At 56.7% G+C, this 20,758-nt stretch overlaps 1 protein-coding gene across 1 annotated transcript; it reads right to left on the bottom strand.

Annotated features, from left to right (window-relative positions):
* Window positions 1–86: 86 nt before the first annotated feature.
* On the bottom strand, window positions 87–4,857 carry Mad2l2 (mitotic arrest deficient 2 like 2). Its single transcript, XM_048350238.1, has 8 exons — window positions 4,393–4,857; window positions 4,174–4,292; window positions 2,186–2,257; window positions 1,654–1,754; window positions 1,237–1,331; window positions 1,031–1,104; window positions 549–641; window positions 87–407 (listed from the first exon to the last, which is right to left on the bottom strand). Exons 1-8 carry the CDS (start codon window positions 4,430–4,432, stop codon window positions 366–368), a joined length of 636 nt encoding a protein of 211 aa, XP_048206195.1. The 5' UTR covers window positions 4,433–4,857; the 3' UTR covers window positions 87–365.
* Window positions 4,858–20,758: the final 15,901 nt, after the last annotated feature.

Consider the following 20,758-nt stretch of genomic DNA (forward strand, 5'->3'; position numbering starts at 1 on the left):
CATGGGAGGAGTGCGCCCCATCTTGCCTCTCCCCCCACCCGTTAACATGGCTGCACCGGCCCATCTCAAGGATTACACACAGCCCATCAGCCCTTGGGGCCCTTTATTGAAACACCTCACAGAACAGTAGTCAAGATGCCCAGTGTGGACAGGTGAACCCGGGAGGCGGGAACTGTGGTCCCGGCATCCCTTGCTGCCCCCACCCCCAGCCACCTCCTCCACCATGGCAAGCTAACCTGAGCAGCCCGGCCAGGAGGAGGCGCCACGCGGGTGATAAGAGCACTTGGAGTCAAGGAGCCAGGGTCCCTGCCCCGGGCCCCCCCAGTGACAGACGGCCGTGGCACCGGTGGGTGGCAGGTGTAGCCTCAGCTGCTTTTATGAGCTCTCTCTTCCACATACAGCTGCATCTAGGAGAGAGGAGGCCAGGGTTGGGGGACAGCCAGGCCCGGATCTCTGGCAGGCCTGGGGAGGGGTGCCCCGGCCCAGTGGCGTCTCCAAACCTGAGCACCCAGCCCTCCTGCAGGCCTCAGCCCAGCATCGCAGCTCACCTTTAAGATGTCAGACGTCATGGTCTTGAGGGGTATCAACCGGGGGTCGTGCATGTGGACATCCTGCTCATCTGCCAGGATCCAGGGGAAGTCCTGGGAGTAGACAGGACTGGGGTGTGGAGGGGACCCGGGCCAGGCCAGCTCTTGCTCTGCAACCCCTCCCCTGCAGAGTGGGGTCCTGAGACTCCAGAGGGAGACACGTTCCCTCCAGGCTCCTCTTCCAGGAGCCCCGGTGACACTCCAGCCCTGAGGTGCTTCAAAGCAGGCCAGACCCCCTCCCCCAAGACCCCTTCCCCCAGCCAGAAGCGCTGGCAAGCCAAATGTGGCTCCACTGGGCTCCCGCAGGCTCTGGATGCCCAGCTGCAGCGCGGGCCCGGGGCAGTGGTCCTGAGTGAGCAGCTAGGAGCAGCTGGGCGCCTGGCACTGTCAGCAACAGCACCCAGACCATCTAGCACCGAGACCCCTGGCCTGTGGCCTCTCACCTTGATGACCTGGATCTTCTCCATGTTGCGGGTGGCAGCCTCTCTCGTGTGCACCAGGACTGTGAAGGTGCAGCCTGGGGAGGAGAGCTTGGTCTGCCCCTGCCTGTCCCCGTCTGCCCTCTCCACCTCCCTCCCTCCCAGCCAGTGGCCCCGGGCTCTGAAGGGCGGGGGAGGAGGGGGGAGGCTGAGGGTGGCCATGAGCACACCTGGGGGGTTGTGGTCCAGCACGGCATCGCACACGCTGATCTTCAGGATGAAGGCCCGGAGCAGCTGCTCCACGTGGGACAGCAGGGAGTCTGAGCTGGAAAGGGGAGCACGATGCTCATCCCACCATGACCTCCCCAGCAGCCCTGGGCCCAGAGCCCCCATAGCACCTCTGAGGACCGGCTGGCCCCGTGCCGCAGGCAGGATGGAGGGAGAGAGGCTAACTGCCTTCCCTCAGAGGACCAGGACAAAACCCTCAACCCTTCAACCCTCCACCAGGTCTCCAGGCCTGGGGGAGATAGGCTTGCCTTAGGCCACACAGCCAATGGGAAGAGGCGGACCAGCCCCAGTGGCCTGCCTTCACTGTAGGAGCATCAGCAGACCAGCTAACACATTCCCTACGGCGGCGTGGGGGGTACCTGATGGAGAGCAGGGGCGGCTGGGTGATCTCGAAGACGAACTTCTCCACTGGACGGTGCTCTTTATCCAAAATCACCACGACCACTTTCTCCACATCATTCTGCAAAGGGAGGGATCCTGACTCCAGAGCTGGGCAGAGTCCACCCCTACCCAAGGGTGGGGAGGGGTCCTGCCGCCCTCTTCCGCTGCTGACCAGTGCTGCATCGGACACCAGAGGTCAGGCTGGGAGAGGACGCTGGGCCCCAAGGATGTCCCAGCAAGTCTCAGAGGTGAGGAGCTCAGATAGAAATTACAGGACACACGTGACAATCCAAAATGTTCTGAGCCAGCCCACCTAACCCGGTTCCTGGCTTGGACCGAGGTGCCCTGATGGGGTTCACAATCCGGAGCCTTGTTACTGGCTGGCGGGGGGGGGGGGTCTCCAGAGTGCAGAAATAGGCTTCTGGGGTTGGGCCACAGGCACCCTACATGGCCAGTGGGAAGATGAGCATGGAAGGGCTTGGGGTCCGGAAGGGCCTGGCACCCCCTCACCTTCTCCAGCAGTGGCTTGACGCAGTGTAGCGTGTCCTGGATGTACTGATTCAGCTCCGGGTGGCAGGACATCTGCACAGAATCCCACACACTGTTGAGGTCCCAAGCACGGGTGGGGACCACCAGCTCTGCCCCCCCCCCCCAATTTGGCTTTGGCCAGAGGCCCAGCTGCTCCCTAGGACTCCCGGCCTTAGAGACCCAAAACTATGGGGCTAACAACTATGCATTTACCCATGTGAACAGAACTTTTAAGACAAAAATCCAGTCTCAACATTAGCATTTAAAATAGCATTAAGTACTCAGCACTGCCAGCTAACACCTTAAATTACAGCTATCCAAGAGGCTGGGATGAGAGGATTGAGGTTTAAAGTCTGCCCAGGCAGGAAATGCCCTGAGATTCTTATCTCCAGTTAACCACAAAAAAGGGGGAAGTGAAGCTGAGGCTCAAGTGGTAGAGCCCCAGCCTTAAGCATAAGGGACAGCACCCAGACCCTGAATTTAAGCTTCCATACTGGCACAAAGTAAAATAATAAAGTAATATTAGGCGTCCAACAAAGTGGCTCATGCCTGTAATCCTAGCTACTCAGGAGGCTGAGATCTGAGGATCAAGTTTCAAAAGCCAGCCTGGACAGGCAAGTCCATGAGGCTCTTATCTCCAATTAACCAACAAAAAGCTGAAGTGAAGTGGTGGCTCCAATGGTAGAGCTCTATGTAGCCTTGAGCAAAAAAAGCTGGCTAGGAATGTGGCTCAGTGTTAGAGTGCTTGCCTAGCATGCATGATGCCCTGGAATCAATTTCTCAGTACCACATAAACAGAAAAAGGCGGAAGTGGTGCTGTACCTGAAGTGGTAGGTAGAGTGCTAGCCTTCAGCAAAAAAAGATCAGGGACAGTGCCCAGGTCCTGATTCAGCACCAAAAAAAAAAAAAAAAAAAAAAAAAAAAAAAGCAAACACACACACACACACACACACACACACACACACACACACCATCTAGCCTCAGGCCAATCATTTAATTTATCCGTGGTGATCTCATAAAAATAGAGGATTAAATGAAGTCAGTATCTGAAGCTGTAGCAAAACAATAAGAGTCCCTAAGAGTGCTGAGCTAGAATAAAAACACCAGGCAAAAGCTCAAGACCTTAAGTTCAAACCCCAGTACATGTACACATGCACACATGTGTGCACAAATACACCAATGCATACAAATCATGGTGATGACTTTGGTTCAGAGTCCTTCACTTCTGGCTAGCTGAATTTCCTTCTAACTGAGGAGAAGGCAAGGAGAAGCTGGAGATGAGGGGTAAGAGGTTGTCTAGCTACCAGAGGCTGTGAGAGATGAAAGGGGCCTGAAAGTGTTATTGAAAAATCCATCTCTGGGCTAGGAATATGGGTTAGTGGTAGAGTGCTTGCCTAGCATGCATGAAGCCCTAGGTTCAATTCCTCAGCACCACATATACAGAAAAAGCCAGAGTGGTGCTGTGGCTCAAGTGGTAGAGTGCTAGCCCTGGGCAAAAAGAAGCCAGGGGCAGTGCTCAGGCCTTGAGTTCAAGCCCCAAGACTGGCAAATAATAATAACAACAACAACAATTCCTCAGAACCACATAAACAGAAAAAGCCAGAACTGGCACTGTGGTTCAAGTGGTAGAATGCTAGCCTTGAGCAGAAGAAACTCAAGGGCAGTGCACAGGCCCTGATTCAAACCCCAGGACTTGCAAAATTAAATAAATAAAAGGAAAAATCCATCTCTGTAAGGAGGCTGCGATCTGGGACCAAAGCCAGAGCAAGCATGCAAGTCCATGGGAGTCATCTCCAATTAACTACCAAAATATCTGGAAGTAGAGCTGTGACTCAAGTGGTAGAATGCTAGCCTTGAGCACACAACCTCAGGGGCATCGCTCGGGCCCAGAGTTCAAGCCCCAGGACCGGTAACAACAACAACAACAACAAAAATCCACCTCTACACCCTCTGAGAGTTTGGAGGCTCACCTGGACCGGCACGTTGTACTTCTTGCGCTTCTGGAAGATACCCACCGGGTAGACCTCGCGCACATAGAGGATCAGGTGCACGGCCACCTCCAGGAACTCGCACAGCACGTCGGCCACCACTGCAGAGGAGGCGCAAGCCGGTGGTCAAGACCGCGCGGTCCAGACCGTGCTCCGGGAGGACGCCCGCCCTGACACCCACCGCAGGTCCCGTCTCCCTACCTTGGCCAAAGTTGAGGTCCTGTCTGGTGAGCGTGGTCATCCTTCCCGCCACCTGGGGCTGGGCAGGGGACGGTTCCAGCGGCCCAGGGCGCAGGCCCGCGGGTCCCGCCCCGACGCCCCTTCACACGGCACTGCCGCAGCCTCGGGCCCCCTTCGTCCCCGGCGTCACGCTCGGGAGCATCAGCCTCAGTCCCCCGGCCGCCCGCGCCCCGCAGTGTCGCACGCAGGAAAGGCAAGAGCCCCCCCACACCCCCCACAAAAACAGCTGCGGACGCGGAGGGAAACCGCTGGAGGCGCAGGGCCGGGGGCGCAGGGCAGGACGGAAGGATGAAGGCCCGCTCTCTGCCAGCCAGATCACTCCTCCTTCCTCCTCTCCCGGCACCGGCTCCGGCCTCGGCGCCCACCCGGGCTCAGGTCGGTGCCCACAGCCGGGAAGCGACGACCGCTCGCGAGTCCCGCGCAACCCGCGACCGCGGCGCCGCTTGGTGACGTCCGCAGCACGCCGACGGGCCTAAGGCTACGGCTAGCCACGCCCGCTTGCCTGAACCGCCCAATCAGGACCTCTGGATCTGGTTATGGGCGGGGCTTATCGGGGCGGGGCTTGGGCTGGACGTCAGCGGCCTCCGCGCCCGGCTGTGAGCTGCGGTCTCAGGCTGCTGGCGCGTGGGACGCCAGACCGCTTAGTCTCCTCCGATGTCCACTTATTTTTCCCTCCAGGCCGTTTCTCTTGCTTTAGGGGCGCTGGAAGGGAAGAAGACGAAGAGGGGTGGCCGGTGAGGGCAGCTGGGAACCACGGACGGCGATGTCAACGGAAAGCGAATCCGTTGTCTTGGGGCGGGGACAGGGCCGGGCAGCGGTGCAGTCTAAGTGTGTGCGAAGGCCCTTGAGTTCACCGATTTTTTTTTAAAGAATAATAATTTAAAAGTTGATCTTTTAATTTAAAAGCTGCAGCCTGGTGCTGGGCACTGGGCTGACTGTGCCTGTGGGTTTGTCGTCGCTGAATCCTCAGAGTAACTCGTCCGATTGTTCCCCCCGCCCCTTTTTTTTGCAGGTGAGCCTAATGAGGTTTAGAGAGGGAAAGAAGTCTGCCCTGAGTCTCCCAGCTACGTCGGGGGTGAGGCAGGCAGAGGTGCCTTCTTGCCACCACAGTTTACTGCTCTCCAGTTCTAGAGAGGCGCCAACTCCGTCCAGAAGAGTCCTCAGAGATGAGAATAGTCATATGAAAATACTTTAATTCCCTCTAGAGCTTAGCATCCATTCCTACAGTCGCGTTTACAGATGGTGAAACATGCCAGGGTTGTTCCTTGATTGACCAGAGTGGAGTAGGAACCAATGGTATTTATTTGGACACTAGGAATTAGACTCTGTTTTTGAACACTGGTGTTTGAATTCAGGTACTTGCACTTGCTCATCCACTTCAGCCATGCCTCCAGCACTTGCCCCCTCCCCACCTTTATCACCCTCAAGGTAGGGTCTTTTTTTCCCCCAAGGGACAGGCTTCAAATCTAGAGTCTTCCAGGTCAGAAGTATCTCCCAAATCATCCCTCTGGCTTCCTGTACAGCTGAGATCACAGGCATATACCACCACATCTGAATTATTGACTGAGATCAAGTCTCAATTTTTTGCCCAAGTTAACTTTGATGGAGATCCTTTCAGTATCTACCTCCCCAGTATCTGAGGTTATAGGTGTGAATCACCACACCCAGTGGGTTTTAACAATTACAATACCACCTGTTACAAATGAGGAATCTAAGGTCAGAGAAATAGCTATGGAGTTATGGATGACAAGTCAGAATCAGAACCAAGAGGACTTTAGTCTCTGGCCTCTAGGGATGCCAGAGACTATGGGAAATTCCATCTACCACTTTGTGTATGGATCTAGTTGGAATGTTGACTGCTTACAGCTCATTATTGGGGACGTGCATCATTGTTCCAGATGCCGTCAAACCTGCATTTGCATAGTTCTAATGGGAAGGAGTAAGGAGGATTAAGGCAGGGATGTCAACAGAGCCTTTTTCAAAATTGCAGTCCTAGGAAATCTGCATCAGAATCCCCAAGGAACCTATTAAACCTTTGGCTGTCCAGCTGCCAGCTCAGGGTACACAGCAGGGCTCTGGCCCTTTAACAAGCTCCCCAGGGGAGTGTGGGCTTTGCCACCTTAGTTTGTTTGCATTTTGTAAAATGTTAATGTTTAACCCAAAAGAATAGATGATGTGTTGATACCTGGTGCAGCTGGCAGTACATTTGGGGCGTAGCAATTCCTCTCAAGAGTTGGGAGCTGAGCACCAGTGGCTCATGCCTATAATTCTAACTACTTGGGAGGCTGAGATCTGAAGATGGAGGTTTGAAACCAGCCTAGACAGACAATTATCCAGTAAAAAGCCAAAAGTAGAGCTGTGGCTGAAATGGTCGCGTGCCAGCCTCGAGCAGAAATGCCTAAGGCACAGCACCCTAGGCCTTGAGTTCAAGCCCTAGTATTGGCACTTCAAATAAAAAGGAGTTAGGGACCCTGCCCACAGCTCAGCATGTAGAAGAGGAGCCTTTCTACATAGAGCCACTGTGGAGAAAGAGCTCAGTGGCTTGTCGACCTGGGTGCCTTGAAATTTCATCATCATGGACCTTTGGTTACTGGGGGAAATCCAGGATCCTTCTCCTCACCCCATGCCCCCGCCCGCCTTTCCCTCACTGGCTCTTACTCAAGCAGCTTCTTCATAGGTGACTTGGCAGAGGCCCTGTCCCCAAGGAGCAAGGGCAGGGGAACCCTCCAGGAGCTCTGCCTGGAGCTCAGCAACAACTGCTTCCTGTATCTTTTTTTTTTTTTTTTTTGCTAGTCCTCGGTCTTGAACTCAGGGCCTGAGCACTGCCCCTGGCTTCTTTTTGCTCAAGGCTAGCACTCTGCCACTTGAGCCACAGCGCCACTTCTGGCTTTTTCTATATATGTGGTGCTGAGGAATCGAACCCAGGGCTTCATGTACACGAGGCAAGCACTCTTGCCACTAGGCCATATTCCCAGCCCCAGTGTATCTTAATCCAATTGGTATGATGGGTGGTCCTGGGAGGCCCAGATTACATTATAGGGTTAATTTATTACATTTTTTTCTTTTTTCTTTTTTTTTTTGGCCAGTCCTAGGCAGTGAACTCAGGGCCTGAGCACTGTCCCTGGCTTCTTTTTGCTCAAGGCTAGCACTCTGCCACTTGAGCCACAGCGCCACTTCTGGCCATTTTCTGTATATGTGGTGCTGGGGAATTGAACCCAGGGCCTCATGCATACGAGGCAAGCACTCTAGCCACTAGGCCATATCCCCAGCCCCAATTTATTACATTTTTAATAGCTATTGGCTGGGAGACTTCCCGCCCCCCGCAAAGTTATTTGCATGATTTCACCATAATGACAACATATGGGAGGGGGGTTATGAGGGGGAAGGTGGAGATTGAGGACAGGGCACTTACTTGCCAAGTGGAGCAGTCCCTAAGGCTCTGCATTGGGACCAGAGGGAATCTCACTCCCAAGAGACATTTCAATGGAGATATGGAGAAAAGTTATCACAAGAAACCAGAAGCAGAGGTTGGGGATATGGCCTAGTGGCGAGAGAGCTTGCCTCGCATACATGAGGCCCTGGGTTCGATTCCCCAGCACCATATATACAGAAAACGGCCAGAAGTGGCGCTGTGGCTCAAGTGGCAGAGTGCTAGCCTTGAGCGGGAAGAAGCCAGGGACAGTGCTCAGGCCCTGAGTCCAAGGCCCAGGACTGGCCAAAAAAAAAAAAGAAACCAGAAGCAACAATCCCCAAAAGATATGGCAGAGAGTGGTGTAGTCTGTTGGGGTTGCTCAACAAACACAATGTCCCAGCTACTCTGGGGCTGAGATCTGAAGATCATGGTTTGAGGCCAGCCTAGGCAGGAACCGTTTATGAGAATCTTATTTCCAATTAACCAACAAAAAAGCCAAAAGTGGATCTGTGGCCTAAGTGGTGGAGTGCTAGACTTGGGAGAGAAGGTATTGCTAAGGGACAGCATCTACATCCTGAGTTTGAGCCCCAGTACTGACACAAAAAAATAACCAACTACAAATGGGTAAAATAACAGGCAAATAACAGGCAAAGCTGTGTCCAACCCCCAAGATGCCACCCAAGCCCCCCCGCCCACCTCCAGGCTTATTACAAGAACTGTCCTTTATCCCACCTGCCTGAGGATTTCAGGATGCTAATACACAGGGGTGGGGGAGAGAGAGAGAGAGAGAGAGAGAGAGAGAGAGAGAGAGAGAGAACTACAAATCCCACCCATGCTTTCTGGGCTCACTTAGCCTCTTGAGCAGGATCCTGCCTCATTCTTTCTGCTCAACATCCTACCTACCACCTGATGACATTCAGGTGCTCAGTGAGTATGTGCTAAGTGGCTGAATACAGAATATGGAGATCCAGGTGCTGTTGGCTCATGCAAATAATCCTAGCTACTCAGGAGGCTGAGAACTGAGGATCACAGTTTAAAGCCAGCACCTGAAAGAAAAGCCCATGAGACTCTTCTTCTTTTTCTGCCAGTCCTGGGCCTTGGACTCAGGGCCTGAGCACTGTTCCTGGCTTCTTTTTGCTCAAGGCTAGCACTCTGCCACTTGAGCCACAGTGCCACTTCTGGCCATTTTCTATATATGTGATGCTGGGGAATCGAGCCCAGGGCTTCATGTATACGAGGCAAGTACTCTTGCCACTAGGCTATATTCCCAGCCCCATGAGACTCTTATCTCCAATTAAGAACCCCAGAACTGGAAGTGGAACTGTGACTCAAAATGGTAGTGTGCTAGACTTGAGCAAAAAAGCTCAGGGACAGACATTGCTCAGGCCCTGAGTTCAAATTCTATAACCCACCCCCCAAAAAACAAAGTGGAGATACCCTGGGTGCCAGTAGTTCAAACCTGCAATCCTAGCTACCTAGGAGTCTGAGATCCAAGGAATACAGTTTGAAGCCAGCCTGGACAAGAATGTCCAAGAGACCCTTAACTACCAAAAAAGCCAAAAGTGGAGCTGCGGCTCAAGTGGTAGAGTGGTAGACTTCAGAAGAAAAAAAAAATCTCAGGAACAACAGCCAGGCCCTGAGTTAAAGTTCCAGAAAGGTACAAAAATAAAAGAATATAGAGGAAGGAATCCTTCATCGTGATCAGGGCTGTCTTCCTGGCTCCACTTGAATCCCAGCTTGGTCTGAGTAAAAAGCTTAGGCTTAGAGCTGTTGGAGGGGGGTGTTTAGGGCTGTTTTCAAAAGCAAATCCTGAGTAGCTAGGATTACAGAGATGTGAGCCATCAGCCTCCCAACTTCCACGACATTCTTTTTTTATATGTACATAATTTTACTATTATTAAAATGTGTACAGAGAGAGGGGTTACAATTTCATAATTCAGGTAATGTGTACATTCCATTCTTTTTTTTTTTGCCGGTCCTGGGGCTTGAACTCAGGGCCTGAGCACTGTCCCTGGCTTCTTTTTGCTCAAGGCTAGCACTCTGCCACTTGAGCCACAGCGCCACTTCTGGCCGTTTTCTATATATGTGGTGCTGTGAAATCGAACCCAAGGCTTCACGTATACAAGGCAAGCACGCTTGCCACTAGGCCATATTCCCAGCCATGGCATTCTTATAACTCTACAAAGAGAGCCCCCTCCACTCATGAGCTCTCCTCTCCCCCCAGACTCTGGCCACCACCCGTCCATTCTATCTCTGTGCTCTTGCCAGTTCTGAACCTGTCACGTAACAGAACCTTGCAACTTGTGGCCTCTTATGTCTGGTCAGCGTCACTTGGCATGAGGTTTCCAGGGTCATCCAAATCATGGCATATATTGATGCCTCACCCCCTTAAGTGGACAGACCACATAGTCATCCAAGATCATGTGTCCCAGCTGGCCACTGGGGGCTCATGCTTATATAATTCTAGCTACCCAGGAGGCAGAGATCTGAGCATCACAGAAGCTAGCCAGGCAGACAAAACTGAGATTAAAAAAAAAAAATCTCCAACTGACCAGCAAAAACTACAAGTGGAGGTGTGGCTCCAACATTGATCTTTACAAGCTCACAGGATGCCAGGCCAGCTCCCCCTCTGAATTTCTGATCTGTTCCCTCCTCACAGCATCAAGGGCTCTCCTGTCTCATGACCTTTGCGCTAGGCTTTTCCTTCTAATAGCAAGATCCCTCTCCCTACAGCCACAAGACTCATTACCTCATTGTGTGTGCAAAAAACAACATCATGCCTCCTGGAAGAGGTCTTCCTTAAAAGCATCCATCTTGCCGGGCATGCTTTCTCCCCTACACAACCCTTATTTTGTTATATTTTGCTACTTTGTTAATATGTCGTATCTTCTTTCTCCAGCAGTGGAAGGCAAGCTCCATAGAGAAGAGGTCTCTACGCACTTTGCTTACCCTGCTGCTGGCCAGCACATAGTAGGTGTTCAACACAGTAGGGTGAAGATGCGAAGCTTCCATTGGGAAAACAGCCCAGGTGCCTGTCCTGCCCAGGGTCTGACAACCACAGTGCCAGCTAGTTTGGGGGGACCCTTTTCTAAGGGCCGGACCCTAAGGTGCTAAGAACATTGTCTTCTTGCAAAGGACTGTGCTTGATCCGGAAATCCCGAGAACCAGCTCCGAGGTCCCAGGACAGCACCTGGCGAGAGCCCCATCCCCGGCCCCGGCCCCAGCCCGGCTGCGCAGCGCGGTTCCGAGCGAGCTCGGAGCGAGCATTCGTCACACTCTGCAGAAAGAAAGAAAAGCCGTGGAAACGGATGGAGCCCCGGGCGCCCGGCGCCGGCGCGCCCGCCCCCCACGTGCCAGGCCGCCTCCCCGACTCTCGCCAACCCCCCCCCCACTCTTTGATCTTCGCGGTGCCCGTGGCCCTGTGACCCCAGACGAGTTATGGGGGCCGTGGGACCCATAGCCCGGCATTCCTGGACTCCTGGGGTCCTCGTGGTGATGGATGACGAGCCGCCCCCAACGCGGGTGGTTGGCTTTGTCCTGCTCAGGGCTGGCTGGCCGGACGGGGCGCGGAGGGACGCAGCCCCGAGTGTGTGTGTATGCTGAGGTGTGTGTGTTGGGATCTCTCTCTCTCTCTCTCTCTCTCTCTCTCTCTCTCTCTCTCTCTCTCTCTCTCTCTCTCTCTGTCTGTCTTTCTCTGTCTCTCTTGTCTCTCTGTCTCTCTCTCTCTCTGTCTCTCTCTTTCTCTCTGTGTGTGTGTCTGTCTGTCTGTCTCTCTCTCTCTCTCTCTCTCTGGCTCCCTCGCTCGCTCACAGGTGCGCAGCCGGTGCCCAGGTGAGGTGGTACCGTTTTAAAGATCTCGAGTACCCCGAAAGAGAGCGACTTGTCCGAACCGCCCCGACCTCCTGCCCCGCGCCCTTTCCGGGACTACAAAGGCGTCCCCCGGCCCGGCCTCCGCGCGTCCCCTCCCTCGTCCCCGCCCTCCCCCTCTCCCCGCCCCGGGCGATTCTCCCGTCCGCTTTGACAGTCCAGGCGGAATAATCCTTTTGGGGAGCAGCCCCACCGCCCCCTCCTCGACCGGCCGCGGCCGCCGCTGAGCGCGCGGACTTGAGCCATTGTTGGGGGTCCGCCCGACACGCCCGCCGCGGCGCGGGACCGCCCGCCCGCCCGCTCCCCGCTGGGCCGCTTCGGACGCGGCACCGCTGCCGGGGCCCCTCCGGTCCCGCGCGCGCCGGGGCCCCGCCGCCCCGGGAGCAGCGGCCCGCCTCGACCCGAGCCCGCCGGGCCGCCGGGCTGCGCCCGCCTTTGTCTGCCTCCTTTGTCTGCCCCGCGCCCGGGCGGCGAGGCGCGGCCTCGGGGGAGCGGGCCCCGAACGCGGAGCGCAGCTGGCGAGGGCGCGCTGGCCCGGGAGCGCGCGGGGACCCGGCCCGGGCCGCCTCGGGGCGGGGGACCGAGCAGCCCGCGGTCCCGTGCCCCTCCTCCGACCCCCGCCCCGCGCGCCCACTGCTCCCCGCGCGCCCCCCCCCGCCCCGCGCGCCCCTCCCTCCCCGTGAGCCCCCTCCTCTCCGTGCGCCCCTTCCTCCCCGCGTGCTCCTCCTCCCCGCCCGCTCCCTCCGACCCGTCCCGCTCAGCCTGGGCGCAGCCGCCCGCCACCCGCGCACTTCTCCGCACCCAGTCCGCTCCGCTCCCGCAGGCGTCCGGTGCCGGCCCCGCCGGCCACCCAGGTAAGGCCCGGCCCCGGCCCCGGCCCCGCCCTCTCGCCTCCCTGGGCGGCGCGGGGACAAAGGTGGGCTACCTGCCGCCCGAGGGAGAGGCGACTCCCTCCCCCGCCCTCGTACCCGCGCTCGGTCCGCCAGTCCGGGCACCGTCGCTTCCCTGCTTCCCGCCCTCGCCGCGCGTCTCTTCCGATCGGGCCTCCGCTCCCGGCCCCCGCGCGTCCCCTCGGATCGAGCCTCCGCTCCCGGCCCCCGCGCGTCCCCACCCTTCCCCCTGGCCACGCACTTTCCCACGCCGACACCTCGCGCGCGCCCTGGCCACCTCTCCAGGCCCCCGCCGTCGCCCGCTCGGCTCCGCAGCCTTCTTTCTCCCTTTGGGACCTGCTATCTCTTTGTCCCTCGGTCTCTGGATCTCTGGGTGGTCTCTCAGGCCCCGGGTCCCAGGCAACCCTCGTCGGAAGACCCACACCCCCCCTCCCCGAGCCCGGGCTAGCGCTAGCCAGAGAACTGCTCGGTCCCCTCGACGCCGCCTGGGGCCCGGGGTGTTCGGGCAGCGCCGGTGCGCCCCCCGCTTTCCCCACCCCAGTCCCCCTCGACAGCACTGGGCTTCTTCCTCGGAGCAGACGCGGTCCCCTTCCTGCCCAAGGCCGCCCTTCTCCTCGGCACCCAGGGGCCTGTCTCCCGTAGGAACAGAGCTTTGAGACGGGACAGCGCCTGGGTTTCCCGCCAAGTTTCCCTCGGCGACCTCTGCTGGGTGTCTCCTCGGCCTTCACTTCCCCGGGCGGCCGCCCTGGCCCTCTGCAGCCCCTCCACGCGGCCCACCTCCCGGCCTGGGTTGGCTGCTCGTTTTTTCTCCATCCTTCTGGGTGCCGGCAGCCTGGGGTTCTTGGGGAGATCCTTGACAAAGGAAGGCATCTCTCAGGAGCCTTGTGCCTCCGTGGCAAAGGGGGATCAACGCCTGCCTACAGGGGTGGTGCCAAGGGGGAGGAAGGCCAGGCGGGGACAGGAGCACCACAGAAAGCATCATCAATTCTAGGTTTCGACCTGGGCACCCTCCCCTCCCCCATTACACCAGTCCCACCACTCCCTCCTGCACATGCAGGACCCAAGCAGCCCCCCTTCCCCGCCATGGCTCCCCCTCTCTGCACATCCTAAAGTCAGTTTTCAAGCCAGGTGGAAGGGAGCCCTGCTTTTGGACTGTGGTCAGGGCAGATGCTTTGCTGGCCCTCTGTCAGGAGGCATGGGTACCGCTCACTTCGGAACCTCTTATCCTGCACGATTCCTTTCTTTCCTTCTTCTTCTTTTTAAATGGTGCTGGCCCCCAAGTGATTTCCCTTTTCTCCTGGGCCTTGTCTTGGTTGGGTCCATACCTGTAGCCTCACCCACGAACCCCCTGATGGTGGATCACCCGCCCTAGATGTCTGGCGGTGATGTAGAGTGAGTGGCTTGCTGAAGGCCGCTTCGCTTCGGGAGGGGGCGTCCCTCAGCTGGCGGGGGTCCTGGCTGCCCTGGCTGAGTTTTTGTTTCAGCCACAGCCAGCCGAAAAGCATTGGCCAGGAGCTTTGCCTTTAAAGAGGCAGGAATGGGGCCACGCTTCCCCCCATTCTGTTCCATCCAGGCTTCTGCCCAGCATGTTGCCCAGTAGACAGGTCGGGTGGGCTTGGCTGAACTGGGCCCTGCTCCCACACACCCCCCTTTCTCAGGCAGCAGCCTTCCTGGGAAGCCAGCTCAGCAGTTCCTGCCGCCCTCTGGGAGCGTCACCACGTGGAGATCATAGCATCTTCTTTGCCCTCCCTTCCCCCATTCAGTCCACCCTCCCTCCCAACACGAACTCACTCACAGCTCCCAACACCTCTGCTGCCCCCCTCCAGCCCCTCACTAGCCCCCCCCATCTGCATCCCAGGTTTCCAGATCCTGGCTGGGCCCTCTCACTTCTGTGTGTCTTTGCCAGAGCTCTTCCCTCTTCTGAGGTGTCTTCCCTGGCCGGCGTAGAGCAGATGCTCCGTGCACATTCGATCCAGAGGGCAGGAATGAATGGGAAATGGCAAGCCACAGCTCCTTCCTGGGTTCTGCCTGGTCCTGCTGGCCAGGCCGGGGCAGAGCTGGGTCCAGGGCCCCCAGGGTCAGGCACTCTAGCGAGGCATGCCAAAGGCGGAGCAGGTGCTGAACGTCCCAGCTCTCCTGGCGCCGGGCATTGCACTGCAAAGTGAAACTCACCGCTGTGCCTGGTGAGGAAACAGACTAGGCAAGAAGGGGCTCACCGGGCAGCAGCTGGCTCAACAGCTGTGCCTCCTAGACCTGGCTCCACCCAGAGGGCCACGGAGCCATAATGTGACCCCCGACCTCCCTGCCTCCTAGGAGAACAGGAGCTTCCTTCAGCCAGAGGCCCCAGCAGACGGCTGGGGCAAGTCATCCGAGCATCCCCTGTTCTGCTCAGACCTGCCTCTTCTTTATGGATTTAGTTGTTATTTTAGAGGTGATACTCAGCCAGGTGAATTTGCTCTTACTCATTTGTTTAGTTTTGCTGCAGGGATATTGGATTGAACTCGGGTGCTCAGAGCTCTCCCTCTAGCATTTTTCTTTTTTGCTCAAGGCTTGAGGCTCTGCCACCCTGAGTCACAGCTCCACTTCCAGCTCTTTGCTGCTTCATTGGAGATAAGAGTCTCACAGACTGGCTTTTCCTCAGGCCTCCGCCTCCCGTGTAGCTAGGATGGATTACATCCCTGAGCCACAGGCACCAGGCTCTTGCCTGTCTTGGTGTTCCCGGCCCCCTCCGCTTGTCCAAACCCAGCCTTTTCCTCTGAGTGGGTGATAGAGGGGAACCTGGACTCCCTCTCCCGCCATGTAGACAGAAGGTGGCTAATGGCCCTGCCCCCTGGGTCCCAGCTTAGACCACGTACCACACCCCAATAGCATGGCCTGGTATTGCCACCTAATGCATGTCCTCAAGGGGGAAGGGGGGAGGGGTTATGAGGAGGCTCTGCTGGGACCCAGAGCAGGTAGGATGGGGACATTGTAGGACCTGTGGGTTTGTGTGTCATTCTCAGGCTCTGGGTTAGGCACATGTTCCTGGTCTCCAAGAACCCCAGCAACTACACTGGTAGTGCTTACTGAGTGGAGGCAGGAGAAATGGTCAGACACAAAAGAGACATGGGGATATGGGTTCAAATCCCACCTCTACCACTTGATCTATTGTGCCACCTTGGGCTGGTCCCTCAAATATTTGTCCTGATAATTCTATGTAGCCATTGTTGTTATTGTCTAAAAAATATTACCCAGTGCAAAGAACGGAACAAGATAATAACATACAAATCTCTAAGCCTAGAATAGGAGATGTCCAACAGCTGATCCCTAAAGAAATTGTTCTGATGTCTAACAAAAGCCCAGAGAGGTTAATTCCCTTGCCCAGGGTCACATGGCTTGTTCAGCTCGGAGGCAGGATTCACACCTGGGTCTCGCCAGCTCACCGGCCTCTGCCAGAACCCCACAGAAGGCGTTTTGTCACTTGAAGATTAAGTGACAGATCTGAGCAAATGACAAATGATGCTAAATTGTCTGGGCACCAAGATAACGAAGTTTGGGAGATCGTGGGGGGAGGGGGGGTTGCTCTATCCCCACACAAACTGCTTTGGAGAGGAGGGGTGGTGAGGATCTGTAACCAGGCAGAAGCTAAGAGCCAAGCTTAAGGCGGGGTGTGTGTGAGGGAAGGCCGAGCAGGAAGCCCCTGGCCAGCAAGGCCTCTAAGGAACCCCCACACCCCCTGGCAGGTCTGAGGTGTGAGCTTTGGGGGTGGGGGGGAGCCCATGCTGCTGTTGGACACAATTAAAGCAGATGGAGCCACCCCTGCAGGGAAGGGAAATCTCATTTGCTAAGACAATGGCCCCCTCCAGGCTGGTCAAGGGCTGTCCAGCGGCCATCGATCACCCTACTTGACACAGAGGACGTGGCCACCTGCGCCCACCCCTACACAAGCAGCCACAAAGGATTCCAGAAGCCTCCTGAGCCCTGCCCCACCCTGGCCCGAGCGAGCCCCTCATTCCTCTCTTTCCTTATCTCGTAGTAACAGCCGCCATTCGCCTTACTCGTTGCATTTCCCCCACATCTTAACATCAGAGAGGTTAAGAGACTTGCTTAAGTCACACAGCTCCTCTTACTGTGCTCAGTGGGGCTCATCCATGGCTAATTTAACAGGTTTGGGCGGCCTATCTTTCAATCCTTAATAAGGGTTATGTCTGTGCCTCTGCTTTTTTTCTTAGTCCTGTGACTCACACCTATGACCCTAGCTAGTTGGGAGGCAGAGATCGGGAGGACCACAGTGTGAGGCTGACCCAGACAAAATGATTGAAACCCATGCGGGCACTGATGGCTCCTGCCTGAAATCTCAGCTGTTCAGGAGGTTGAGATCGGCAGATCCTGATTTGAAGCCAGCTTGTGCAGAGAAATCGCTGAGACTCTTCGCTCCATCTAATTAACCAGCACAAAGCCGGAAGGGGAGGTATGGCTCAAGTGATAGAGAACCAGCCTTGAGCAAAAGAGCTAAGCAAGAGTGTGAGGCCTTGAATTCAAGCCTCGGTGCTAGTGTGTGCACATGCACGTGTGTGCAAGTGTGCACGCACACCCTCAGCCACAAGCACTGGACTTCAGGTTCCTTAAAAGCCTCAGAGGGCTTCTGTTTTTATGGGGAGCAGAGCCAAGGCCTCCAGATCTTCCCCTCCTCCTCCCCATCCGGCACGCTTGCTCCTCTAGTGAGGAGCTCCTGAGAGATGGCAGTACCCCTCAAAGAGGCCCTGTGCCAGCCCCCTCGTGCCCATGCCCGCAGTCTAGTCTGTAAGGGCCTCCCTCGTGCTCACCGATCAGCCACAGTTGGCAAGCTGGGCACAGAGCCCGCAGGCCTCCTCCGGGAGCCGGGAACCAGAGCGCTGGCTGGACCTGGCTTTGCCAGCCTTCACACAATGCCCCTGGAGATCAGGCTGGCACACACATGTCCCTAGCCCTCGGGGGCACCTGCAGACCCCAAGGGACGGAGTCTGTCACCTCTCCCCACCTGTGGCTGGCAGTTGGATAGACAGATGGAGGAGTCTTGTTACCAGGCTCCTTGGCATACGCAGCCTGTGGGACCATGCACCTGACCCAGAGTCCAGGGCTCGCTCTCCGCTACCCCACCTCCTCCCTGCCCCCCCCCCCACAGAGGGTTTTTGTTTTGTTCTTTGTTGGCAGTGCTGGGCAGGAACCCAGGGCCCGTGCACATGCCAGGCAGGCGCTCTACCTCTAAGATACATCCTTGGTCCCCACCCCCACTCCCCAAAAGCCTGTGGGGCAGTAGCCATGTTTTCTCAAATTAAATCAAGCCCACAATCCCAATACTTCGCGTATAGCCAGTAAAATGTATTTCATGAGCTGTGTAGCACCCCCATAATTCCTTTTCCAAAGAAGTTGGCACTAATTTATGCAGATGCAACTGTAAGCCTTGCATTTTCAGCCTCTCTGCCTAGAGTCTGCACTGTGCCCTGCCAACCCCCCTCTATAATGGTGCTTGCCTTAAAGGAATCAACAAAGGGAAAAGGAAGGGGCCACTTCCTGCCCTCCTGGATATTTGCCAGTGACTGGATGGGTGCCCATCACTCCGGTGATGAGCTGAGCCTCTAGCTGGCTTCGCGGGATGCTCAAGTCTACAAAATTCCTAGCTACTCAGGTGGCTGAGATCTGAGGATTGAGGTTCAAAGCCGCCCTGGGCAGGAAAATCCGTGAGACTCTCATGTCCAATTAACCACCAAAAAGCCAGAGGTGGAGCTGTGTGGGGCTCAGCTGGTACAGTGCTAGCTAGCCTTCAGTGAAAAAAGCCAAAGGACAGCATCAAGGCCCCAAGTTCAAGCCCCAGGCCCGGCACACACATACAAAAAATGTTGTTTTGTGGGTGCTGGAGGTGGAACCCAGGATCTCTAGGGCATGGTAGGCAAGTACTTAATTGAGCGTCAGTCCCCACCCCTGAAAAACAAAACAAAACAAAAACTGGTGCCACTAGGCTCGCTTGGTGAGCTTGAGCCAAGCCTCCATCCCAGCTTTTTGCTGGTTAATTTGAAGATAGTCCCTGGGACTTCTTTGCCCAAGCTGGCTTCATGCTGTGATCCTCCAGATCTCAGCCTCCTGAGTAGCTAGAATGACAGGCGTGAGCCATTGGAGCCATACAGCGTGGCAAAAATCTGGTCTTCCAGCCGCCCTGGGGAGCCAGGAGGCCAAACTCCACAGTTGTCTTCCAGGCAGGCCTAGCTGGTCAGCCCCAGAGGCCGGGCTTCTAGTGGGGAGGGGCTCTAGGAGTGATTAGTTGTCTCATTTGCATATGCCCCGCCCCAATTGCTCTCTAGGGAAGGGGGGCGGAGCTCTGAGCATTGACTGGCCTTGGAGACAGGGACTGAATCCCGTATCCCCAGTGCAGCCCGCACCCTGTGGCTTGCCATCACCCAGCCTCAACGTCCTTGTTTGAAAACTGGAGGGAAGTGGAGGTGAGCTCAAGTGGTATAATTCTGTTCGTAGGATGGTGTGAGTGTGTGCCTATGTGTCCCAGGACTGGGCCTTGAACTCGGGGCCTCTGCCTCTCACTGGGGGTTTTCAGCCCAAGGCCAGTGCTCTGACTACTTGAGCCACAGTTCCACTTCCAGCATTTTGGGGTGGCTAAGTGAAGATGAAGAGTCTCACCGTCTCCTGCCCTCGCTGGCTTGGAGCCCCGATCCTCAGACCTCAGCCTCTTTGGTAGATGAGCCCCCGGAGCCTGGCTTAGGATGACTTAGTTTGGTTCTGTTGGACTGGTGTGGAGATGACTGTCCCTGGGTGGTCGACGCTCCTGAGGTCTGTCCCCCACTCCTGGTCAGGCCGGCTCTGGGCTTGGCCTGTCCCCAGCTTTGTGAGTGTGCTCCAGGCAGAGCCGTCTGGGGCGGGCGGGGTGGGGAGCTCCTGCCTCCCCTTCTGGCTTGGGTGACACAGCCTCCACCTGGCTCCCAGAGTGACAGGGATGGATGGGAGCCTGTCATCGCGTCCCTGGGGATCCTTGGCACGGCTTCTGTGGCAGCCCACGTTTCCTGAGGGGCTCTCTGCCAGGCTGGCATCTTGGTGGTTGGGCTGTGCCAAGAGCTGACAGGCTTGAAGGGAGGGGGGGGACGCCCATGCGGTCTCCTCCTCCCTACCCTGGCTCCAGCACACACCGGCGGGCACACGTACGCACACACACACGTACACACACACTTCAGGGCATCCCCTAGCATCCTGATCTGCAGTCACCAGTGCCTAGACTGGCGTCTGATCCTGCAGAGCTGAGGCAGGACCGAGCCCGCCACCGAGGGCCAGGGTCCGGGCAGGGCTTGGACAAGAGGATGAAAATGCCCTGTCCATCCTGGCACGCCAGGGCTCCGCGAGCCAGGGAGGGCTGTGAGGGAACACAGAGGGCAGCACGCTGGGGCAGAGACTGGGGAGGTGGCGTGGCGCAGGGAACTGCGGGCACGGGTCACAAAGGGTGGGTGGGCGAGATGGGGGGGGGATGGACGGAGGATGTTCTGGGAAGAGGGGCCACCCTGTGTGAGAACAGACAGCATAGATGGGGTGTGCCGAGGGCCCAGGGCCCAACCTCTGCTCGGCATGAAGGGGAGAACGCAAAATCCAGAAGCACAACGCTAGTTCAGGGCCACCCTGTACAAATTCTCCAGCACCTGTGGTTCAGAGGGAAGGTGCTGGGGTGGGGGGGGGTGTGGAGATACTAAGTAAGAAGGTGCTGGGTGGGAAGGTACTGAGTGGGAAGGTGTAAGTAAAAAGGTGTTAGGTGGGAAGGTACTAAGTAAGAAGGTACTGACTGAGTGGGACGGTACTAAGTGGGAAGGTGTAAGTGAGAAGGTATTAGGTAGGAAGGTGATAGGTGGGAAGGTGCTGGGTGGGCAGTACTGAATCACTGGCCATCCTCACGGGCAGAGACATAGAGCTGCCTCCACATGCCCACCGGGCCCGTCAGCCTCTGCCAAGTCCCCATCTGCCCCCAGCCGTGTTTCCTGAGTCTCCTGTCCTCGCCTCTTTGACCCCCAGAGTGGGGGATCCCATCCAGAGGCTCCCTGTGGACCGGGGACATCCTCCTGGCGTCTAAAGGACAGAAAGACGGTCCTGGAGCTGGGCAGTGTCCCACAGAGCCAGCCTTTCTTGTCTCCCCCTCCCAGGGAGCACGGAG

This window comes from Perognathus longimembris, chromosome 7 (genome assembly GCF_023159225.1).
Source record: "Perognathus longimembris pacificus isolate PPM17 chromosome 7, ASM2315922v1, whole genome shotgun sequence".
Lineage (NCBI taxonomy): Eukaryota > Metazoa > Chordata > Mammalia > Rodentia > Heteromyidae > Perognathus > Perognathus longimembris.